The 25,422-nt window shown below is 33.3% G+C and overlaps 4 protein-coding genes across 4 annotated transcripts; 2 read left to right on the top strand and 2 right to left on the bottom strand.

The window, feature by feature from the left end:
- The first annotated feature begins 4,046 nt into the window (after positions 1–4,046).
- Positions 4,047–12,600, top strand: LOC126677267 (uncharacterized). Its single transcript, XM_050371813.2, has 9 exons — positions 4,047–4,666; positions 5,161–5,301; positions 5,807–6,187; positions 8,299–8,403; positions 9,424–9,564; positions 10,485–10,688; positions 10,937–11,029; positions 11,250–11,361; positions 12,263–12,600. Exons 1-9 carry the CDS (start codon positions 4,166–4,168, stop codon positions 12,304–12,306), a joined length of 1,722 nt encoding a protein of 573 aa, XP_050227770.1. The 5' UTR covers positions 4,047–4,165; the 3' UTR covers positions 12,307–12,600.
- A 395-nt stretch (positions 12,601–12,995) lies between these two features.
- LOC126676227 (rhodanese-like domain-containing protein 9, chloroplastic) lies at positions 12,996–14,741 on the bottom strand. Its single transcript, XM_050370388.2, has 6 exons — positions 14,610–14,741; positions 14,092–14,330; positions 13,855–14,005; positions 13,495–13,580; positions 13,298–13,402; positions 12,996–13,226 (listed from the first exon to the last, which is right to left on the bottom strand). Exons 1-6 carry the CDS (start codon positions 14,651–14,653, stop codon positions 13,156–13,158), a joined length of 696 nt encoding a protein of 231 aa, XP_050226345.1. The 5' UTR covers positions 14,654–14,741; the 3' UTR covers positions 12,996–13,155.
- A 2,229-nt stretch (positions 14,742–16,970) lies between these two features.
- LOC126677235 (outer envelope pore protein 16-3, chloroplastic/mitochondrial) lies at positions 16,971–20,103 on the bottom strand. The gene is made up of 3 exons (XM_050371767.2): positions 19,997–20,103; positions 19,340–19,689; positions 16,971–17,357 (listed from the first exon to the last, which is right to left on the bottom strand). Exons 2-3 carry the CDS (start codon positions 19,668–19,670, stop codon positions 17,209–17,211), a joined length of 480 nt encoding a protein of 159 aa, XP_050227724.1. The 5' UTR covers positions 19,671–19,689; positions 19,997–20,103; the 3' UTR covers positions 16,971–17,208.
- An 85-nt stretch (positions 20,104–20,188) lies between these two features.
- LOC126677234 (CDK5RAP3-like protein) lies at positions 20,189–25,239 on the top strand. Its single transcript, XM_050371766.2, has 10 exons — positions 20,189–20,316; positions 20,415–20,549; positions 20,730–20,824; positions 20,909–21,003; positions 21,088–21,223; positions 21,305–21,454; positions 22,350–22,904; positions 23,073–23,281; positions 23,794–23,926; positions 24,964–25,239. The coding sequence occupies exons 1-10, from the start codon at positions 20,253–20,255 to the stop codon at positions 25,099–25,101; spliced, it is 1,710 nt and encodes a 569-aa protein (XP_050227723.1). The 5' UTR covers positions 20,189–20,252; the 3' UTR covers positions 25,102–25,239.
- Positions 25,240–25,422: the final 183 nt, after the last annotated feature.

Here is a 25,422-nt window from a genome sequence, read left to right as displayed (position 1 = left end):
CATCAGTTAGACGGAGGTCCAGTGGTTGTACAGACTTATCGATGGTTGGTCCATCGTCACAGACATCCAGTTCTATAGCTATATCAAGATGACTAATAGTCAGATTATGCTAATTGATTTCATTGCATAGAATTTAGGGGGTGGACACGGTGACTAGCAATTAGGATTTTGCATACAGCTTTGGCTAGGTCGAGACTACATTCTTTTCTTTACTTTTTAGTTTAATTAAAAAGAAGTACTCCAACAACGATCGATGGCTTCCGTCCAATATACCTCGTCGCCGATGAGGTGATTCTGCCATTGGATTGCTTTGTTTTGCTTGTAATTGCTAATTTTATTGTTATACCATAGTCCTGAGCTGAGTTCAAATCGGAGCTGAGTTTAAATGGAAGTTGTGGATTGTGAAAAATAGTACTCCCTCCGCCCTACTTTAGAAGTCCTATTTGACTTTACACACAGATTAAGAAAACATTAATTATTCTTGTCTTTTCATGTTTTTTCATGTTTTGCCCCTATTAATGATAGTGGAATTTTTCATAAAACTCTTTTAAGATAACTAAAATAAGGGTAAAATGGGGTATTCAATGGAAAAGTATTCTAAAAATAGTAATAGGACTTTTTAAATGGGACATCCCAAAATAGAATATGGGACTTCTTAAACGGGACGGAGGGAGTAGTCGTTATTGTTTAATTTGGTTGATTTGTTTGAGGATACTAACTTTTGTATTATACATGCTAAAAGAGTTATTGATATGCATAAAATATATATAGTTGGCTTGAAGAATTAGAGGTGAGAGGACTTAGATTTAGTGTCGTGCTTTACATTTCTAGATTTAGAATTTATCTTTTTAGCAATTTTATTTGGTTGGTTTTGAATAAAAAATAAATAAATAAATTGATAGTTTTGTTAAATCATAGATTGAATGACATCTGCTTATTAAAATGTATGTGTATATAGAAAATGCTCATATTTCATATTTATTCGTCCTGTTTTCAACTATCATGATTTCTCATACTATTTATAATTATTAGTGATCTCAAAAGATCTTTTTCCATTAAATTATGGTGTTTTCCAATTCCAATCACCCAAAATACTAGGCTAATAGAAATAATAAAAGTGCTAAATTTAAAAGTCATGTACTCATATTTTATTTCAATAATCATTAATAAGACGAGCCAATAAATTTCAATAGATTGTCAATTCATTATGTGTTTCGAATATGCGTCTTATTAGAAAATACACAACGCAATTGGTTTAACCATATCATTCTCTATTACAATATATTTTAGAGCAAATTATTTTAAAGTCCCTCACGTTTTTCATAATTTACACTTCGATCTCTCTTGTTTAAAAATCAAACAATTTGGTCCCCCACTTTTGATTCTCTCTAAAATTTAGTCAATTCGTTTATTTTTTGTGTTAGTCAACCAAGTTAAAGAACGTAGAAGTAAATCAATTCCAAACCTGAGAGACGAAATCGTAGACAAAAATAAAAGTGGAGGACCACATCATCTTTTTAAAGTTTTATTTTTAATTAAGTATTTTGCTCGGTTGATTAACACAAAAATTAGACGAAAGGACTAAATCGATGATGGAAACAAAAGTGAGTGACCAAATCGTTTGATTTTTAAATAAATAGAATTAAAGTGTGAATTATGATATATGTGGGGGGCGTCAGAATAATTTGCTCTATATTTTATATTGTAGAACTACAGTGACCTAAGAATAAAAATATTTTTTTTGACATGAGAATCACTTAAAGTTACTGTCCATATTTTGTTTTATAATCAAATAACTTCATTAATGATCAATCGAAAGAAATACATGAGTAAGATATTCAAGGAAGTTATTAAACCAATTATGATGACCTAACATAGAATAAACATTACAGAATAATAAGTATGCAACCTGATTCGACAATTGTCTTATAAAAATTAAAAAAAATATTAGAAATAGTTTCACTAACATATCACAATCTTCAACCAATATGTTTTCTAGAACCCTTTCTGTCTCTCTGTTATCGGGAATGGCTTACAAAGTATAAGACTCAATTGTAAGATTATCCCACCCTTTTAGCCAACTCAACACTTTACGAATACTAATCAATTTCATAGATTCAGGATCAAACGAACACACAAAGTTAACTTATCAAGATTGGATGAACTCACTTCTATCATTGCGAACTACACAACTAATAGTTGCTCTCCGCTCACTTTCATAAATGGCGACATCCACATTTCTTTTAAACACGTCCTTTATTCATACCCTAACTGTCACACCCGTATTCTGTCGTTCGATTATGCATTCATTATCATTCATTAAAATGATAGAATCTATTTAGAATATCAATTCTTTGGGTTAAGAATTGATAGGACTCAATTGAATGTGAAGTTCGTCGGTAAATTAGGTTGATTTTGTTTATTTAAAACGACTTGAAACTTTGAAATTTAAACAGAGTTATGGAATTATGCTAAGACTAAATAAAATATTATCATTTTTATTATCATTTATGTATAAATAAGTTATTTTGTTTTGCATAACAAATATCCCTTAGTATAAGTCAAAAAGCACTCCTTTAATATTTGTTTTGTTTAAAACCTAAAACTTATGAGAAAAATTTGAATTCTATCATCCCCAACTCCATTTCAGCAACCTAAACCTCAATTTTTAAATTTCTAAGGCATTCGAAGGTGTGGGAGAATCTACTTGGTAAGTTCTTGTATCAATTTGTGCTTTAAGTTATAGTTTGCCTCTTTGTTACTTTATTCTGTTTTGTGACAGAAATTATAGCTTAGATAATCTGCATATAAGTCGAGTTATATAACTCTAAATCAAGTATTTTTTTGATTCCAGATAAATTTTAGATTGTCTCCTACAATTTTTTATATTTGAATTTAAACTGGTTCGATTGTTTTGATACCTAAAATAATCCCGACATTTTATTACTTCAACTGTGAAGACAGTTTGACCTCACCTCACTAAATCTTTTATAGTTCATTGCTAAGATATTAAGTTGATGAAATTCTTTTTGATTTGAATTCTAAACTCAAAGGGATAAAATTTCACCGAAGGGTTTGTTAAAAATGCATTTATATTGCTTCCAAGACATGTTTGATTAGAGGCCTAATGTTCTGCCTACTAAGGCAGATTTGTTGTCAAATCTTTAATCATGCATAAATCATATACAAATCCATTTGTAGGATCTTAATTTAGGTATTCAGTATTAGATATGTGTATAAATATATATATATATATATATATATATATATATATATATATATATATATGTGGTATTCCCAAAAAACTCTTTCTTTTCTCTCTAATAAACCCTAGCCGTCTAGAGTTTTTTTTCTTATTTCTTCTTCGGCAGCCGTCAATGGCTTGATTTTTCTGTTGACGGTAGCCACCCTTTTATTTATGTTATTTTAATTTTATAGAATATAATAAATAGTCAATTCTTTTTTATTTTTTGATGGATTAAAATTTATCACGAAGCGCAATTCAATTATTAAAAAGCGAAAATAGATTGAAGATCTTTCATCAATAAAATGGATTCGTCTATGAGCTATGCTCGTTTTATTTTTTTTTTATTTTTTTTTATGAATATTTTTTTTCTTTCTTTATAAAAGGTTTGTTGTCATTTTTATGTGAAAATTTTGCTGCCTTTTTTTAGAAGGAATTATCAAGTGTTGATTGAAACGAATGCTGCGAGTTTGTAGGTGATTGGAGAAAATTGAACGAAAAGTGATTGAAGATTGCACTTAATTCACAGAACAATTAGTAATTTATTTTTATATACAAATGATAATAGAAATGATAATATTTCGTAATTGATAACCATTTTATTTTTTTAGATTTTGTTGATAATAAATAATTACTAAAAGATTTTACTATTATTTAGTAACTTTTTGATAATTTGTATTCCACGTGTAACCATATTTACCTTCACACGTGTCAAAAGCAAAATTATCCACTCTATTTTCCGATCTCAAATTCATCCAATAAAAACCCGCCACTCATTCACTTTCCATAAGACCACCAACAGCAAACCATTTCTCCTTTCACTCACTTGTTTCCTCTTTCTTCATTGTTCTCTCTAAAAGATCTGCAAAACCAGAAATACAAAAAAAAAAAAAAAACTGTCGAAAAGAAAAAAGCACCGCCATGACAGACTCCGTTGAACCGTCGTCAACATCAACCGGCGATCCTAATAATCCAAACCCGAACCCGAATCCGAATCCAAACTCATTAATCCATCCACGCCGCGAACCATTCGAGCACGGACTCCTCCAAATCCCCAAGCTAATATTCTCCGACCCGACCCAAACGCTTTCGCAGCTCAAACAGAAGCTCGCCTCTCATAATCGTCCTCGAATTGACTCGGCAATTCTCGCGGACTCGCTCCAGATCTCAATAGACCACGCGAGGCTTGTTATTGATACGCTCGCATCGGTTCTTCACTCGGATTCCGACCCGCTCGTTAAAGCTTTACCCGGAGATATCGATTCTGTGGGTGCGGATTTGAATGATCTGATATTGTTTTTGTATATACAGTCATATAAGAAGTTATTGCCTAGAACTCATAAAGATTCTGCCGCTGTTACTGATGTTTGGCCTTCCACGTCAGCTTTTGACGGTTACTTGTCCGCTTTATCACCTCTCCAGGTCAATTATTTAATTCGTTTTCTAGATTAGTTTTCTGGCTGAATTAGATGATTTTAGGTTTGATTCCATGTTAAATTAATGTTTTGTTGTGAAATGATATTCTAATTGGTGAATGCGAAAGTATACCGGATGATTATTATTTGAACGAAATTTAGTGCAATTTCATAATATGCATTGGCAAATAAGAATATTTTTTGCATGTAGATTAATCTATGGATGTTTCAGCAAGTTATGAATTTAACGTGTTGAATAAATTTTCTAGTTTTTGATATATGTAATAATTTGATTATTTATTTGATTCTTGAAGAAGCACGAGGAATATCTATGTGGCTGAACTTGAATTGTTAGGATGTTATTTCTGCTCTTAGCTTGTTTAAGATTGAGTTGACGTTTCACAGTTTGGCATATTAGATGATTTCGAGTAATCTGATCATGTTAAATTTAAAATGTTGAATGATACTTAATGCTGGTAGTTGGTGGTACATATGTTGCAGCTAGTGCGTAGCAACAGTCGTCGGTTTATGCCCTCACAAGCTGATGAAGAGGCTCATCAGTTATCCTATCTACAAAAGCATATGGCTAACATTCTATCACTTTTGGCAGAGCCTGTGGAAGGAGAAGGCGAAGAGTCTCTGGTTTGTGATATTTTTTCTCTGTAGTTTGTGTTGCATCTATTCTTCTTTAGTTCTATAACTTAAGGATAAATTGCAACAGTAGCAAAATGTGTAACATCTGCGTGGAAAAGTTGTTTCAATTTGGATTTTCAAATTAAAACCTCAAAACTCTGAAAAATAATGGGAAAATGTACTTATAAAATCTCGAGGCTTCACATCTATTATGTCATTTCCAGTTCCTTCATTGTGCTTTCTATTTATTTTTTGCCTGTTTTCATAATCAATAGAGATGCCACATATACAATCTTAATTTAGCTCCCGTCCCTTTTTCTCTTCCTTGTCGTGGCACTAGAGTTGCTAGGTGCTTTCCTGGTCATTAGTACTATCTTTTATTGCACGTTGTCTCTTTAAAACTTGTTTCCTAAAATGGTAATATCTTTTTTTCTTATTGTTCATGAAATAACTTATTTTGTTCTTTCGGATAATGTCTTCAGTCGGACCTTAATTTATAAGCCCATTGTTCTAGGTTTTAACCATGGAAGGATACGAGCACCTGGGATTTCTAGTACAATTTGGCGATAAGGGGTCTGAAGAGGTTTCATTAAGTCAAGCTGCTCCATTTTTTGCCAATTCAGATCCTGACATGCCTGCTGTTCCTGTTCCTGCTGTGCAAGTCCATGATTGGATTTCGCAGAATATTTCATCTGCTTTGGAACATATCACTGAAAGAATTTCTGCAAAAGAGAATGGGCCACATAGTGCATCTGATACGGATGTTGCCATGGCCGATGCATGTACAAGCTCAATTAAGCCTGCACCAAATGCTAGGGGATCAAGTTTTATTGAGGGGATCTCAAAATCTTCATATGTAAAGCATGCAGCGGATCTTAAAGGATCTTCTGTTAAGGTAATGCATTTTTATCTTTCCTCATTGTTATTAAGCTATGGAGTATTTAATTTCATTAAATTTTTATCACTGTTCATGTGGAATTTTATCGGTAAGATGGAATTTTTCCGTCATTATATTACAAAGTTATCTGAAAATATATTTGAAAGAGCGAAAATATTTCTTCTGAACATTTGGAAATTGATCTGTTATTATTCTAGCAGCATGGATATGTAAACATTACCTTCTATCATTTCAGTATAATGCATATGCAGTCCTTTATATACAACATGCCTTAACGTTTGAAGCTGTCTGCAATAGTTCTGCATGCATGGTGATGCATATTTATTTTTTAAATGTATAGAAAAATTTGCCACAAACATGGTGTATGAAAGGTGAAGCTGGAAGAAGCTCTTTGTTGTGTTCCAGAATATGGGCTGTTGAGATTGAAGTCATTTGAAAGAAGATTAAAATCGAAAGATATATGAAGTATCTATCTTTTAGTTAATTTCGGAAACTGTTTCACTTTCCATGAAGAACTCTAATTAATTGTTGCATCCGTAGATGTTACAAAGGAATGGATACCAATGAACGTGTGGGATTTCAGTCCTAGCTAGGTTAACATGTTGGAGTGTGTGATTTCTCGGGTATTTACAGTCCTTGTTTTGGTTTTTGAAGCTAGCAGAAATGCTACGTCTCTTCTTGGTGTACAGTACTCTAAATTTAGCTGTTAGCACACTTTGTAATCTAGAAAGGTTGTTTTTACAGAGGCGAAGGGTGAGGTGAGGTTGGGGTAAATATGTGTGAACCTTGACTTTTTATTCTATGAGATAGGCGATAAATGATTAGGTTAACTCAAATCACTGGACTATTGACTTAATGGCACCTTGATTATTTAATTTATGTTATATTTTAGATCTCAATTGCCCCCAACTTATATAATACATGTTTATGCACGTGTCTGTGAACGCCGGGCACTGTCGGATCATTCTACAGGTGTTATTTTGTTTCAAATCATATGCATGGCTCATAATTTATGGGTTCTCTCATAGAAGTAATAATGTTGTTACTTCATAACATCAGAAGCTGCTACATTCTTCTTGTACTGCAGAGCCAGTCTTTGTTTCATTCGTGAATATAGAGAGAGCTGTAGCCTGTAGTTAATAGGCTAATGTGAACGAGAGCTGTGTTTACCATATTTGGAGTTGAATAGATATGCATGTAGAAACAATCAGCTGCCAACTATTCTCTTCATTCAGTTCTTGAGGATAAGGTCTGCTGCAAATTAGCGGCAAGTTAAAGTTTATTTCAGAACTAATCTAAGTTATTGCAACCAAATTTAACCATCAATGTTATTATCAGAGTTCATTTCAGGATTAACCTTGTTTGATGCCATTAAACTTATCAGTAATCAGCTTGTTATATGAAAAGGAAGCCTAAATTCACTGTCCTTGCTGAAATGATAAGTTGTCGCTTCCTTGGTGTTGAGCCTTTTTTAATTTGTGAAGTATAGTTGGTTGCCCTCTGCTGGTATTGCCATGATTGCTTTTTCTGCTGGTCAGTTAAATTGCTTCCTTAGTGCTTTGTATAGAGAACTCTTATGTAACACACTTTATCTTTTTTCCAAAGTAGAAAAGAAAGGAGCTCATATCAATTCAATTGAATTCTTGATGATGGTAGAATTTAAGACAACTTATAATGAAGTTGGGTTGTTGTTTGAGCAAAAAGGTTGGTTCCTGACGGGCCTCACTTTAGAATTGTTGCAAATGTATCCGCATAGAACTATGAAGGATTATTAAAAAAATACTTGGCTGGCTAACTCATGAATTTGGGAACAGCTAGATTTTATGCTCCAGGCATTTAATTGTTTTTATAAAAGCTAACCCATGATCTTTGCGGTAAATATATGGCTGTGTTCTCAGTTGAGTCCAATGCCACCTCCCCCATTAAAATAAATAGCAATCTCATTTTTCTCCATTCTTTATGCTGACAATTTACTTTCTTGCATTTCTTAAAAAGGATAAATGAGTAATCTATGTGAAGCCATATGTAAATTTCTTCTTTTCTTTTGTCAAAAAGTTTGTCCTGGTTCTATTTGCTTTTTTGCTACTCTGACAATGTGATGCTTTCAGGTTTTGAATTGCCATGACTCTGCCATCTACGTTTTAGCACCCCTGAGACATGCTACCATCTATGGATGCTCTGATGCTACTATAGTTCTTGGAGCTGTTGGCAAGGTAAGGATAAAACTAGTGGCTTTTGTCATTCTTGAGTGTTGTATAACTTGTGACATCCAGCTGAATGACTTTTTGTGGATTAAATGAAATTTAGCGTGCAGATCTGCTTGTGCTTTTTTTGGTCCTACCTGAAATGTAGTTACAGAATTTGAATTTGTTTTATACCTATTTAGGTTGATTGAGAGGAATCATGATGAGGAACAAGATAGTACCATTCTCCTTCTAGTTAATGATGAATATAAAATTATGCCTTACCTAATTAGTAATTGAGGGGCATGATGAGCGCACCCTTCCATTTTAACAAATTTCAGCGCTTGTGTATGGACTTGCTTGTAAACTTCTTGGTACATTTGCACTCAACATAAGAGGGAGGAGTTAATGTGTAAACATGTTATAAATTATGTGACTTTGCTGCTTTATCTCTATGCCACTTAACTATCTGGTGTTGGTTCTGTGACTTTGTGGCTCTGTCTTTTTGACATTTAGCTCATATAGTGCTGTCTTTCTCAAGATATGATTTGTAGTAATACACAGACATGCTACTAAGTGGAAAATGTACTAAGATGGAGCCTTTGATGTATTCAACATATCAAAGCTCTTCTTGAGCATACTAAATAAAGATATTGTCGATTTGTTTTGCAAGGGACACAAGAAAAGTGTTTTAAAATGCGCACAAGCTCCGGTTTGATAAAATAGTTCCGGAAAGTTTTTTAGTTGTTCGATGCACTAAAGATCAATGATTTTATGCATGATTTCTAAACTTCAGCTTTACCCAATCTGTCCTACATCACTCAGGCATTTATTGTTCAATGATATAATGTTCTTTTAATTTTTTCCCCTTATAGTTGGTTTTATGTTTTTAAATGCACTGCCATTGAACCGTTTTACTTTTTCTCAGCTTTTATAAGGTGGAATGTTGAAATATGTTATTTTCTAATCACTCCTATTTATTGTAATACTTGCTTCATTATATAAATAGATTGTGAAATGTCTTTTTTAAGCTTTTGATGTTTTCTGCAGGCTGTAAGGATTGAGCATTGCGAGCGGGTTCATGTTATTTTGGCAGCAAAACGAGTCTGTATTGCTAATTGCCGTGAGTGTGTGTTCTTTTTAGGTGTAAACCAGCAACCGCTTATGGTTGGAGACAACCATAAACTGCAGGTCAGTTTGCCATTATTTACCATGGACTGCTGTCCTGCTAGTATGTCAGCAGGAGTTGTCATTGTATCTTCTCAAACTTTAATTACAAATGGGGAACAGTTCCATTGACAATGGCGAGACAAAAATTTATGATTTAAACTTATTTATTCTTTTTTCAGTTTCTTAGATTGTCTTTGTGGTTTTTGTTGGTTACAATTTATTTTGGTGATTCTGGGGCTGGAGACTGTAGTTGCGTTGGGTAGTTTGGAACTTACATTTTAGAAATATGCTTCACGATGATTGGTATTAGGATTGCGCTGCAAACTCTGTTTTTGTTTTTTGCTTTCCCAGAAGAAAACTTCTTTCAGTTCAATATAAGGAATAACAATATCATATGGTCTAGTTCACTCTTTGACTGCAATGTTCCTCTTCCAGGAAATACCAAGACTATAACTTGTTTCCTAATTACCATATAAGAGGAGAGGCACTTGATCTAACTATTATTACATTTATGTCAACAACTGATAGGTTGAAATGAGCTCTGTAAAGTTGAAGCTTGAAATAGTAAGAATTTTGCATGCATGTTCTTGGTTCGTCCCTGGTCAATTGTAGATAATCTTATATATCTTGCTTTTACTGGAATTTCTTGAGTTTGACACAATCTGTGAAGATAGAACATATTGTTCTATTTGAGTATAAAATGTGCAAATTAATGTGACTACATCTTGTAAGTGATTGTAATTGTTGATTGGCCTTTTTGACTTGACTGTTTGTAGTATTTGATTTTTATTGGGATACACCTATGCTTACAGTTTCACTGATTAACATGTACAGTAAATTGAGCAGTGCGAATATTTTCTATTGTCAATATTCTTGTAAAAGTGCAAGCATGTGTTTGTTTGCCTTAATTTGAATGGAAAAATCGTTCTGTTTTCAATCAGGTGGCTCCTTACAATACATATTACTCAGAGTTGGAGGAGCACATGGCTGAAGTGGGCATTGAGGCAACCATTAACAGGTGGGATGATCCCTTGGCCTTGGGAGTGGTTGACCCACACGATTCATTATCTCATCCTGCAGGTGTATCTGATGTTCAAGCTGAGTCAGCGATTCGGCTGGACCCTGATCAATTCACCAATTTTCTGGTATGAATTATGCTTCTTTTAAGTTGAGGAAAATGTATTAGATCTTTTAGAATAGTTTTGTTCATTTTATAGTTATTTTTATTCAACCGTTGCACATTTTTCTGAGTCATCCTTACTACTCTTTTTCCCTTTATTCATTATTAGCGTAAGTCAGAGAGAGGGATAATGATACCAAATCACACCTTTTTTACTCATTGAACTTATCTCTCATGCAATAATATGTGCTCTCTATTTTCTGATGCATGCAGATTCCTAATTGGTTTAGTGGTGAATCTCTTGGGTCAACAAAAGATAATCCTTTTCCATTACCAGAAGCTTACATGTCAGCTCAGGAGAGAAATGTATGTGATTTTGGTTAAAGCAAGATTATTATTATGAATTTATGAGTTATATACTAAAATTAGCTGATATGGGACAAGTAGTGGATGAGCCTGCATTTTGTTTGTTGCCAATGATGCTGTACAATTTCTTCAACTTTTTTTTTGCTAAGTTTACGGTTTAGGGTCTTAACTTTTAAAACATGTTGAATTCATTTTCATTTTACTTATATTTTATGACCAGCAAAAGAACTTGGGGGAGATAAAGCAATTATTGAGGGAAGCTCCTCTTGAAGAAAATCGGAAGAAGGAACTATCGTGTGCGCTGCATGTACTATTCAAGGACTGGTTATATGGTAAGTTTCATCATCTTAAAAGCATATGATGAATTAGCAAAAACTGCGAGAACTATACTATGCATAAACTTCCCTCTATATCTACTTAGTATATGCAAGCTTATCTTGCTTGTTACTTTTAGTGACTTACAAAATATGATATAGATTATGCATCAAGTTCTGAACGATAAAGGTTATCTTTGGTCATGAAGCCTCGTCAATCCTAACATATTCCCAATTTAGGATGATTCCTATTCTTAGACATCGTGTCAAAATTATTTGCAATCCCGCCTCACAATTAAAAAATTGATATTGTTGGCAAGGATTCATGGTACCACGACAAGTTGGATGTTTTATTGATGAGTAAGCAAGAGATGTTGGTGCTTTATTGTGTAATGATTCTTCATTATGGAATAGTCTGATATTGGAGCATTTATGAGGTTTTCTCCTGCTGCTAAAATGTTTTTATGAGGTGGTATTTGTCTTAGAATCATTATCGTGCATCCGAAACCCTGTTGTGTTGGTTTTGTAAAGTATAATCTACTCTTAGCACCACATATTATAGTGAACATGCGATAGGGAGATGTTAGTGAATGGACAACTTTGCAGGAAAGACGTCCGATTATAAAGTCACGTTGGTTTAGTGAATACAGAGACTTGTATGTTTGAGTAATTTAATGATAGCATCACTTTGTAATTGATAGACGGTTCAACTCCGCTTTGTTCTTCTTCTAAAAGCATGCTGGGAATTGTCTATAGAGAAATATTTCTTCCAAAGTTATTTTTTTCATTTATCAACCTTTACCTGTTGTCTCGGTATATAAGCAGTAACTAGAACTAAACTGTCAGCACTATTTTTATCGTGTCGTTATGATTAAGTAGTGATAAATGAATTGACTATTTGTTGGTTGGTACCATGCAGCTTCGGGCAATATCCGTCAACTTTACTGCCTACAAGGTGATTGATGTTGAATGATGAAGGTGTTGTTGCATAACAAATCTGGCAACCGGAGGTGCTCTTTCTGTTTCAACTCAATTAAAATTGGCGCTAGAGGCAGCTGAGAATCATCCTATGTACTTTGGAATCGTACGCATTTGTCCGATGACACTGGTGCACAGAATACATTGATTTACCCTAATCTCACTGTAATATTTTTTTTGAAATTGTAATATTTGTTAACCTAGATTCACAATCTTGTGAATTTTTTTCCTCCTTTATTTGCCATTTAGTCTTCCATCATATTAAGTTCATCTTTTGAAGTTTTGGCTATTAGTTGGTTGGTTGTTGATAATTGATGGCATTGTCTCGCATGAATTTTCTTTTGTGTGCTATAATAACAATTTGAGTACGTTGTACTAGGTGTAATTTTATAAAAATTGATAGACGTTGAAGAAATAATCTTTCATAACTGTCAACTTTTACATTAAAGCACCGATGGAATTTGTAAATCCAAAATATTTTGGTTGCTGAACACTAATTTTAATTCCACTTATTATTTTTTCATACTGGAATTCAAATAAAGGATGCTACTAATGTTAATAATTAATTTGGTCATCAAATTTAACTAAAATATTAATTAGGGTTTCTCATCTATTTTGATATAAGAGTATAGTTTGTGTTAAAAAAAAGGAGTATAGTTTGCAAGAGAAAGCTGTACCCTAACAATACCTATCCTTTCTCATAATTAGATGGCAGAAATTGTAGTTTGTGATTACAAAATTTGATTGCACAGAGTGGATTTAAATGAAGATTACATGCTGCACAATTACCAACAATTAACTCTCTTTATCACAATTACATTTCATTGATGGAATTTAACTAGAAGGTACAAGCTGAAAGAGCTTCTCTGCTTCATCCGGGAAGAATTGAATAAATAGATAGGCGCCTGTAAATTAATGAAGATAAAATCAGTGAAAGAGCTCAACACCCATCATTCATATATGTTGAAACACTTACAGATGAGTACAGTCCCAAGAACAGCTGAGATCTTGCCTTGCACCGTAACCAAACCGCCTTTTCCAGCATTTTGCAACTCTGCTGAACCTTCAGAATCAAATGTTCCTGCACAATTACAATACAACAAACACTTCAGACATCAGACATTTGTATACACATCACAAATTGTCTTAAAAGATCTGGAAATAATCTTTCACCTGGTTTTACAGATTGAAGACCGGATGTTATGCAAGCTACGTTCTCAAAACCGATCTCTTCTAACTTGTTGGCTGCTGCTGTAGACCTTCCATAATGAAACAAATTTATGTCACTTATAGTTCTTCTACATGTATCACGGAAAAAGAAACTCTGAAATGGAACCGCAAAACGGGAAATAGGGAAACCACAAAAATAGGTTATACTTATACATATAGAGTTTCGGAGTTGCAGAAGCATTTTCAGAAACATAAATGAAACGAAATGTGGAAATGCAGAACTCGAGAAGTAAAGCCTTTGAAAGATCAAAATTACAAAGTGAAGTCAAAATGAAGAGAAAAGATGAAATATCAGAAACTAACCTCAACCCCTCTTGGCATACAAGCAGCAGTTTACTTTCATCTGAAAACTTGCTCTTCACAGTTTCCACAAACTCAGGATTAGGCTTAGTAAATGCTAATCCGAAGAACAAACCCGAAAAGTTGTTGTGCACGCTCCTTTTTATAATGGTGCCTGCATACAAAATAAACCATAAATATGCATAAACAAGAACAATTTGCAGGAATTTGGAGATAACTAATCAATAAAATGAACTTTACCTAAGTCATTGTCTTTGTTCTCGATAAAAAGCGGAACATGATAACATGATTTGATATGAGCTCGATTATATTGAGTTTTGTCCCGAACATCCAATATACTATATCCTTCAGCTTCTGCAAGATTCTTTGCTTCTTCTCCATTCACATACTTCACTTCAGCTCTGATCCCAAACTTTTGATTTCTTGGGATGTTTCTTGAACTATGACTCCCACATTCCAACCAACATGTCTGCAAATTGCTGAAACCATATCCATAAAGCTTTAAATATTTCCCATTTTCATAATTATCATGTAATTTCATAGTAGAAGTTGATGGCAAAATAATAAAAACAAGAATAACAGTCACAGTACCCAACTCAAAAACACTAAAGAAAGCAAACAAGAATGCAAATTATGAATCCTAAGAGAGAATTTATATGCTAAGTCCTGAACTGTTCAAGCAAAACAAGTTCCTTAAAGAATGCAAACTCACTGCCATAGTTGCATAGATTTGTTTGGAGATCAGAAGCATAGCTTACCTTCTGGAAGCGACAGTTAAAGAAGAAGCCGTAATCCCAGCCATTGAAACACTTTCTAGGACACTGTCTTGAGAGAGAGTATAGCTTCCATTTATTAATGGACCATGAAATTTGAGAGGGGCAATGAACTTTTGCCATGTGGCATTTCTTCATATCCTACACCCACTGGATGTTGCTTTGTAAATTGTAAATAATGTTTTCTAATCTGGGACCCTTGGTGAACCGGATTGCTGGTTCGTGGTTTAACCAATTCAAATGATGGTTCAATAAGTTACAATATTTTAATATCTACTTGAAATAATATGATGTATATTTTAATATTTACGTGAAATATTCAATCCGTTATGTACGAAATCGGTAGCAAAAACACCATCAAAATATAAAATCAATTTGTTGTGTATCAAAAGACACACGCGAGATGTACGGCGAGACAAAAGAAATGCAACGACCGAGAAAGAAAGAAGAGAGAAAAAATTTGAGAGAAGGAAAAGTAGAGAGAAAGAAAGAAATTTGAGGGGGAGATAAATAAGAGAAAGAGAAAAATTGTGAAAAGAGAGAGAATAATGTGACCGCTATGATGATAAAATGACTGAAAATGAGTTGAAGCTCATATATAGAATGTAGTAGGTGTTTTTGAAATCGAGTTTCTAATTTAGATAGGGAGGAAAATATAAAAATATAGCTTAAAAAAGTTAAATTAAATTTCAAAAGTAGGATATTATATAAATAGTCCCTATTTTATTATTAGCCTTTTTTGTTTGTGCATAAAAGTAACAATATAATATATTTAAAGTTTAATCGTTTAAAAAATTCAAACCTCTTCGACTTTTTATAAGACCAACTAATTTTTTCTAATTTCAGTAGTTTTATCCCAATTTTATAAATTTTAGCCAATTTCAATAATTATACTATTTATAAATATTTTTAGTGTTTTAAACAATGAGCTAAGAAAATGTAGATGTGTTTTAATTTTATTTTGGTATTTCTATATATATAATTTATAAAAGTTAACTTTTGAATGCAAAATTTAGAATTGTTGTCAATTTTTAAAATAGTATGAATTATTGGAATTAAATTTTTTGGTTAAATTTGTAAAAAAATCGAGAAAATTTGAACTTTTTAATCATAGGCCTATATCTAAAGTCACAACTAAATTATCATATTTTCCTTGCCTTTTTAAAATAAAGAAGAGAAAATTACACCATTTATAAAAAAAAAATGAAAATAATTATAAAAATACATATTAATTTTTTTTATTTATAAAATCTTAGTTGATTTAAAATTATTTATAAAAATACCAAAAAATAAAAAATAATTACAAACATACAGTGTATACTGTTGGTATAATGTTAGTATACTAATAAACTAAAAATATACTAACATTATACCAACATTATACACATCAGAACATACTAAAATTTTATTAATATTAAACAAAAAAAATTACCAAAACTACATCAAATCGTATACTAAAAATTAAACTAATAATATACCAAATTATATCAACAGTATACCAAGAGTATACACATCAAAATATACTGAAATTTTATTAATATTAGATAAAAATTACACTAATATTACACCACATCATATACTAAAAATGATACTAACAATATACTAAAATTATAACAACAATATACAAATTCTCTAGTTCATTACCAACTATAGTGGAAAATACATATAAAAAATGTACATGTTATAAACTATAAAATATATAAAAAAAATTATTAGCGATATACTGAAAGTATACTGAAATTATACCAATAATAAATCAAATACTATTTTTAAATTCTCTGGTTTATAGTTTTAACATACCGAAATTATACCATAATTATACCAACATTATACACATCATACTTTTGTAAATAATTTTTATTTTTTGGTAGTTTTGTAAATAATTTTAAATCAGTCCATATTTTTATAAATAAAAAAAGTCTACAGATATTTTTGTAAATATTTTTAAAATTTTAGGCGGTTGTGTCATAATCCCAATAAAGAATGTTCAACTTCATATAGCCCGACTTTTTTTTTGGTTCAAATTGGTTTTATTCTTGATTTAACCAGCCCGACTTACCAGACCAGCCTGGTTGTTGGTGTCAGATAGTTGTATTAGCAGCCACCTGCTGGACATTTAATTTAATTTAATGTTCATATAAACATGGCAGTTTTGAGGTGATATAGGGTCATTAACTACTCTAAACACTCCACAAAACCATCTGCTTGAACAAAAGATCTAAATCTTTGAATTTTGAGCAGAGCACCAGAAATCCAAGAATGCTGAAATCAAAAGGGCCAAATATATTTTTTTACAAGTTAAAAATGTAAATTTCCCGAGCAACATTGACGGTAGCGAGTCCTCAGTTTTTCAAACTCAAAACATTATTTTATTACCAGTCTCTCTGTCAAAGCTGTCTGAAAGAATGAAAAATAAGCATCTAACAGATCTTCCAAGCAAAAAAGGGCAAGCATGTTTATTTCAGGCAGTGAGAGGCAAAAGGGTTCCAAGAGTATGTATATATCTCTAAGACAAACATACAGGTGATTCAGGAAACAGCAAATTCTTCTTCGTCCTGTTTCTTTTACCAACAATGTCGATGATTTAACCTTCAACGGTGGATCTTTTCTTGGTGGTATAGGGATAGTACTCCTTGCCGTTGTCTATTCTTGTGGTCCGACCTCCAGCATCAATGAGTGCAGATGTGACGGCCAGTGCTGCTCCAGCAGACAAAGCAGTTGAGATGCTCCTTCCTGCAAAATGAGCAATTGTCACTTTAATTGACAAATGATAACCATAACAAAATATGAACCCTACAAAAAAAAAACTGAAACTTTTACATTTTATGTGCACAAAAAAGAGATTATTATGAATGCGGCAAACACTATTTATATTATGTTGTTGTCCACATAAAAAGCACCATGGTCGGCATAGATAGCTATTGAGGGCTATAATCAAAGCCAAAGAATCCTCTTAACGATACATTCTTGCACTAACTTGCTACTCTTGTCGATCAGCATAATAATGGTTCTTCGGCCATATGAATACTTTGGTTCGCTTTGTTATGGACAATGAGAGAAGAAATTTACTATTTTGGTGTTTGAAGACTAATAAAAGAAAAGAACACCAGCATTCATGAAATGCATGCTTAGCATATAACTTCACGGCAACTACATGACATTTAGAAGAATTTTACGTAATTTTGGCAGTATGGATCAATAATCTACCTCCTTCCCTTATATCTCCAAAAAAAAAAAAACAGTGCAAGCAAACCTACAGCAATCAAGGATGAATTTCAACATATTACATGATCTCCCAAGATAAACTCTGCAACTTCCAAAAGAGAGAGAGCTAAAACATATTTATAATGTAGCTTTCACACAAGTCTTTGACAAATAAGCAAAATAAACTGTTGATTTTTTATAAGGTACGAACAATATTTTGAAGTTGAAAGATAAAATCCTGACAAAAAAGATGAGATTGTTTTGTTGGTTTGTGGTGGTAAATAACCACCAAGCTTGATAGCTTTGTACAACTAATGACTAGTCAGCAAGAGGATATCAAGATAAAATTAAGAGCTTCAGAGATGCAAGAACCCTCAACTAAACAACAAAAAAATCAGCATACAAGGTTTTGAAGACATTACAGCCATAATGCTAAAAACTCTAATCTAGTAGCAAACATCCATAGCTCGTTGGTACACCCAGTGGCGGAACCTAGCATAGGCTTGAGTAGGCTCTAGCTCGGGATGCCATCGGAAATTTTTAAGAGGAGGTAGGGTTTGTAGTAAAGCTAGAGATAGAGAGAGGTTAAGCCCAGGCTGCGGGAGGTTATAGATGGACTAGATGGTCAGAAGTCAGTTAGCCCAGGCCGAAAAGAAATCCTGATTCTGCCACTGGTGGAAATTCTGGAAATGAAATCATGGTTTCAACACGAAGGCCAAAAATCGGAGCTTCTTAGGTTTATAGGAAGCTGCCTTTCTTAGAGTGTGTTTCCTTCTTTATTTTCCATTTAATTTCCATATAGATAAAGTTAACAAACTATTTTCAGTCACAGGTTATATTTCAAACTGTCAAAATTTTAACTCTGATAATGTCATGGACATATAGGCACTTCCCAGATTAAAAACAAACTATGACACTAACAAGGAAAACTGAAACAAGGATACGAAAGCTTATTCAAGTAAATTTAGCAGAAATAGAAAAACCTCACAAACATGTAAATCAATGTCACATGAATTTATTTATTTAGAAATAAGAGCTAGTTCGTTTATGTTATAATATGGCTAAGTATACCATAACACGAAAACTTACTATATTTTTGTTCGAATATCTAACAGCTGTTCATTTTTAACAGGACTCGTATGTGTTCCAGTCCACCTGGAAGTCATCAAACTCTGCATGCTTTTAAGAGTCTACCAATCAAAATTTAATCATAAGATATTCATACACTAATAACACTACATTGGATTTTCACCTGAGCCCATTACTAAATATTTGCAGTAGGATGAACTATATAAGTTGTGAGAGCTTCAATTGAAAAACAACAAGGCTTCAAGAAAGCTAACAAGTTACTAAAAGTTAACAACATTTAAGGACATAAACCATCTACCGCGCCACCAGTAAGATCCAATAAAGTCTATCTAAATAATTCCTTTACATCAAGTCATAACTGAAACTAAGATCTTAAGATCTAATACAAAACAAACAATAACTCATCAAAGGAAAGCACATACCTTTAAACCCTATAACAGAAGCCCCAGCAACAAAGCCACCGATAGAACCATTGACGAAATCTCTCTTGGACCTATAATGCTGAGCCAGCTGCTCAACACCAACGAAAACTCCACCAATGGCTGCAAAAGTCAAGCCATAGTTGCCCATCATCTTGACAGTCCTTATTAAGCCAGGAAGAGCAACATGCTTCTCGACACGAGGCACGTCATGCCAAGTGGCAACAACAGTCCCCCACAGCGTTCCAACAGCTAAACCCATAGTTGCCCCTTTGAAAGTTTTCATTTTCGGAGTATCATCCTCCTCCAAGTACCTTAATTCCGACGGATCCATATATAACTTGCTACAATCACTGACCATAACAGCAAAAAAACTTAGCACCCACACAACAAAAAAACCAATAAAAAATGTGACTCTACAGAAGCAGGCAAACAAACCCTAACGATTAGGAATCAAAAATCGTCTCTCTAAAATATCCGAATTTGCAACATTTTTATTTTCAGTCAAATTGATGAAAAGCTTACCATAGAAAGGAATCGAAGCCATTGAAATTAAAAACCCTAAATAACAAGTTATGATCATTGAAAAACAAGATTGAAGATAATGCAGAGAGTGATGGATTATTAAACAATTAAAATTCAAATCAAATAGTCACTAACCTTCCTTTAATTGAAAGCCCTGAATTGAAGAGAGAGACACTCAAAGAGCTGATCACTCAACGTGAGAAGAAACAATTTTTTTTTTTTGGCAAAATTTCATTATTTGTCAGCAATCTGTATAATATTTATGTTGACCATTTTACCCTTCGTTATTCCACTTTTTTACTCCACAAGTCCAACACTAATAAAAAGAAAAAAAAAACAGTCGATCTTGAGTATCAAGCGAAGCTCCTCTCAGTGGATTCTAATTTCGAAAATGCAGCAGAGTGAAGAAGACATTCGAAATCTTCCCATCGACATTACATTTTCTCGTCTCGGAGGTACTTTTACATCTAATTTTGCTAAATTTTCGTTACAATTGATGAAATTCCTAATTATTAACGATTATTTGTTTGTTTTACGTTATTAACGTTGAAAGAATGGCTGGTTGATCGGAAAAGAATACCGTCCGATTGGAGGAAACGGATAGCAGTCGTTAGAGCCCGAATTTCCAAGGAATTCTCGTCTCTTCCCAAGGATATTCATCCCTATTTTCATACCCTTGACCCTGAAGGTTTTTTTTTTATATTCTTATCATTCATTTTAGTTTATGAATTTACTGTATAGCTTGCTTTAGTTCGGACAATTTTCGAGAAGTCAAAGAATTTTATCTGTATTATAATTTAACAGAATTTTATTCTTATGTAAGTTGCTTCTTGTTAAATGGTGTTTGAACTTCGGGTACCATTTCCAGGGATTGGGTACTTAGAGGCGAAGAAGATTTACGACATTCTTGTGAAAACAACTCCAGAGAGCCGGAACATATTTGGCCGGCTATCAGGTGCTGCTGTAAGGCAGTTATCTCTCTGTCTCTCTATTCGTTCATTAGGTTTCTTTGATGACTGTTAATTGTGTTTTATTCTTGTTATGTAGGGTGCTTGGGAGGCCATTGTGCATTCTTTTGAGAAAGATTATATCTACCTAGGTGAGGCTGCGCAAATAATTATTCAAAATGTAAATTACGAAATGTAAGTCTGCATTCTAACTAGTTGCTTAATTAATACTCATGCCAATTGGATTGTCGTAATTGATATTTTTCTTGTATGAGGAAGACCATATCAGAAAAAGCAGGTACAAAAAGTCCAGCAACAGTTAGCAGAGCTAGAGCGCAAGGAAGCTGATATTAAAAGAAGTACGTCTCTGTCAGCTGCTAAATATGTCGAGGCTTGTCAAGAGCTTGGGTTGCAGGTTATATCTCTTACTTTTCTGTTGATAGCTTCAGAATTGGATGAATGGCCGTTAATTGACTAATATCATTTAATTTTACAGGGAAACAATGTTAGATTTGAACTTTTAGAGACTGCAAAATCGCTTCCAAGCACTTTTAACCAGATACTAGAAGTTTTAAACAGTGAATCAGTGTTGCAGGCGATAGAATTTTATTCCGCTTTTGTTAAAGATGTTCACACAGAGAAGGATGTAAGACAATAACACTCTGTTTCTTCTTGGTCATCTAATTATTGCGACACATTCCTCTTATTGAAGCATGTAATTTATCCAGATATACAGCACAAACATAGATTTTCTCTAGACTCTATAAGTTTTTCCTTCTTTTATTTTCTCCCCTAAATGGGTCCATGAAAGATACCGGTGCATTCAATAGCTTGAACATTGGATTATTAGATGAGTAATGAAATAGAACAACTATCAATCCTAGGTCAGAACTTCAACATAATCTTAAACCGTGGGTCATTTCATTTGTGTTCTTTATGTTGATTTAAATGTTAATGGGCATGTCACATGCTTCTTCTTTACTTGTTAGAGGACCTCTAATGGATTTAGCTTGGCTTTAACCTTTATTACAATGGTTGCGTGGCAGTCATCTTCTCATGCCATCTAAATGTTTGTTTGTCGCATTTACCATGCTTTCACAACCCAAGGATAATAATTGTCTGATGTAATACTCAACTCAACTAAATCTTAATCACGAGTTAATTAGGATTTAGGGTCGGATAATCATTCAATCCGCATGACTTTAACCAAATCTTAGGAAGGTGTAAAACCTTTAAATTGTCCGCAAACACTCTCCTCTACATTCATTTAGACCTTTCTCTTCTACATCTACAATGCAACAGTCAACTTAACTTTTCTAAATGGAGTATGTCTAGGTCTACGACTCACAGATCATTTAAATCTACATTTCTTATTGTGTTTCTCTAGTAAAATTCATGATTGCACCAAACTATTATTAGGAATCTCATTGGCAAGTCTTCGTAAGTCTTGAGGGGAAATATAGACTTGTATTCATATCATGGGATTAAATTGGATGTATCAATTTGTTCATGCATTAATCAGCTGAGAGATGTGATTGCAGAAATCTTCATCGACAGTGTTACAAAACTTAAAAGAAATCCGTGAGAGCCCCCCATCTTTGAAAGTTTCTGCTAGCCCAGAGATACTTGATGTTGCAAATGTTCAATTAAATTATGATGAGCCGAGCCATGTGAGAGGGGAAATGGATGTTGCTAATGATAATATTGACTGGGATATTTCGGTTGATAGTGCTCAGATTGACTGGGACGTCGGTACTGTGGAAGAAACAGATGATGGAGGTAATGGCTTTGGTCCGTACGAAATTGTGAATGCCAGTGATGTCATACAGAATGATGTTGTAGAATCTGATCAAAATCTATCAGATAGAGGAATTGACAGCTCGCATCCGGAGATTTCTGTGTCAGAAATATCTTGGGATATTAATGTTGATACACCTCAAGTTGATATCACAGATGATGTCAGTTTGTCTAATATTATCCCGGGAAATCAGATGTATATTCCAGATTCTTCAACTCACAACCTAGAAGAAAAGGAGGAGAGAAGTCGGCTTCTGGAGACCGAGTACAGAAATAAACTGCTTGATGATTTGTATGAGGTATAGCCTTGATGCATTTCAATACCTTGTAGGCTTATATTATTGTACTAATATGGCTGTTGTTTTCGTGTTTTATGTCTTTTCCTGCTGATACTTCTTATCAGTGGCTTTGAATGCTTAATGTTTTGGTATGTTTATATAATATTTGGCATTAATGTCTTGGATCAGATCAAAGCATTTTTGAGCCAACGGTTGGCTGAGTTGAGAAATGAAGAGACTTTGTCCTTGCAACATCAAGTTCAGTCTGTTGCTCCTTTGATCCTGCAGCAATATGCTCCTGATGCTATTGCAACAATGTTGTCTGATGTTTTCACGGTCATCTGTTTGCTGACAAACCGCAAAACGCGGGACCTGATCATGATTCTTAACTCCAAAAGGTGCTCCTCAGGCTATTTCTTTCTTTCTATTTATTCTTACCTTCGTGAACTTCCTTTTCTAGTTCAAGAAAAATTATGGGTCGTCATTAATCTATATGCTTTCTCTTTTTACATCTTACAAAAACTAATTGATCGCCATTGCTGATCGAGAATCACTTAAAAACTGTTATGAACTGTCAATGGTGTAAGGAATCAGATGATGATCTTTCTGACTTGTAAATGTAGGTGAAATAGCAGCTTGTTTTTTGTGTTGTTAAAATCTAAAAGTGTGAAAGTGGACCACAGTGTCTGCTTAGAACCTATTTTGTTTAATGTGCTGTTACTGTAATTAGCACAATTGGGTCGTTTGAGGCTTTCAGAGGACCTTGACAGATTTAATCACTTGAACTCATTGACTACAGACGTAGTTTCTCTATAGTGCAACCATCTCTTATTCTCTTTTGATTTAATTGTTCTATTTGACAAATGTGATGAGATATGCTGCTGCTTGATTCTGATGTGCTTGAGTCCAGATTCCTGGATAGATTGGTCAATACATTGGAGGAAAAAAAGCACCACGGATTGAAGTTAAAAGAGGGGTTGAAGGACTTGGCTGCTAAACGCATGGAGCTTCAAAATTCTTTATCTTCATCATGGCCAAAGCAGGTATAATTTTGTGCTTCCTGATACAAGACTTGTTCTATTGTATCATGGGATTTTTTGGGGTTAAATACAAAAGGCCCCCTGTGAGATTAGGTCCTAATTACTAGTTTCTTCTTATTTTCAAAAAGTCCAACTGTTTTCTCCCAAACGTTTGATCAAATTCACTATTACCTCCTTCTGTCCGTTAACTCTGGTAGTTCACTTTGTCAAAAAAGGCTATCGTAATTTCAGTTAATTTCTGTAAGATGCAAAAGAGAATATGACATATTTATTTAAAATTATTTATTAAACCATAATTATAATTTTTTTTATATTTTTGAGATAAGTTTTAAAGTAAATTTATTAAACCACAACATATTTATAATTTTTATATTTTTGAGACAAGTTTTAAAATAAATGTTTCTAAATAAAATTCAATTGTTATTTGGAAAATTAATTAAATTTCATATATTGTGGTTGGGTTCACTATAAAAATAAAACATTAGGCGCCGACCAATCCAAATTCGAGGCAGACAGTCTTTTAAGTATTTTTTTAATATATGTTCTATTATTAGAACTTTAATACTTTTAATTCAAAGTTGTCCTAAGAAGAGAGTGAGAAAGGTCGCATGATCTTTTAAATTTTATAATTTAGAAAAGCCTGTATACTAATATGTAATGTAAATATAAGCATAAAAACTCACAATGTTCTGGAGTATGTGAACAGAGTATTTTATCTTATTTAGTTGTTTATTCCTGTGTGATCATTGATGTCAATGCTGCTGTGCACTGTTCTTTGAGATAACAATACTTTTAAAAAAATTCTTCACTATAGAATCATTTATCGTCTCTTAATCTTTTGTGAAATTCTACGATATGGATTCTAGCTCTGCTTAAGTTAAGTTCCTCTTTAATCTAAGTTCAGTTTGACGGTTTACATCATTTATTTGAATCTGGGGTTTTAAAATGCATTGTATCAATGTCTTAAATGAAATTTGTCGTTAAAGATCATGATGTCAAGAAGTATAGGTTTTTGAGTCATGGCTTATATATAATTGCAGGAAGCAGGTGTAGCAAAAACCAGGGAGCTGAAGAAGCTGTGTGAGAGCACTCTTTCGACAATGTTCGACGGAAGACCAGTTAATATAATAGGCGAGATCAACACCTTATTGAACAGCAGCATCAGTGCATCCTCTTAAAGAGGCAATCTAAGAGCTGTTGTTACTCTTAATTAGAATGAATATGGTAGGTGGATGATGATGATAGGTGTGGATCTTTTTTCTTTTTTCGCTCTATTGGGAGCTGAAGCTTACAAGCATAAGAATAAAATTTTGGTACTCTCTTTGTCCCATTCATTTAAAGCTTCTTTACATGGGAAGGTTCATCTATACGCATGCTGTAACACTTAGAGTTTGGGTTTCTGTTTAGATGGATTCATTACAGTTCTATGAATAACTTTTATTTGTATCAATCTGTCTAATTAACATTAAACCATAAAATCCGCCTTAATTTTTTAATTG

Source organism: Mercurialis annua, linkage group LG4 (genome assembly GCF_937616625.2).
Source record: "Mercurialis annua linkage group LG4, ddMerAnnu1.2, whole genome shotgun sequence".
Classification (NCBI taxonomy): Eukaryota; Viridiplantae; Streptophyta; class Magnoliopsida; order Malpighiales; family Euphorbiaceae; genus Mercurialis; species Mercurialis annua.
The sequence above is the reverse complement of the archived record's forward strand: the minus strand, read 5'-3'. Positions and strand labels throughout refer to the sequence as shown.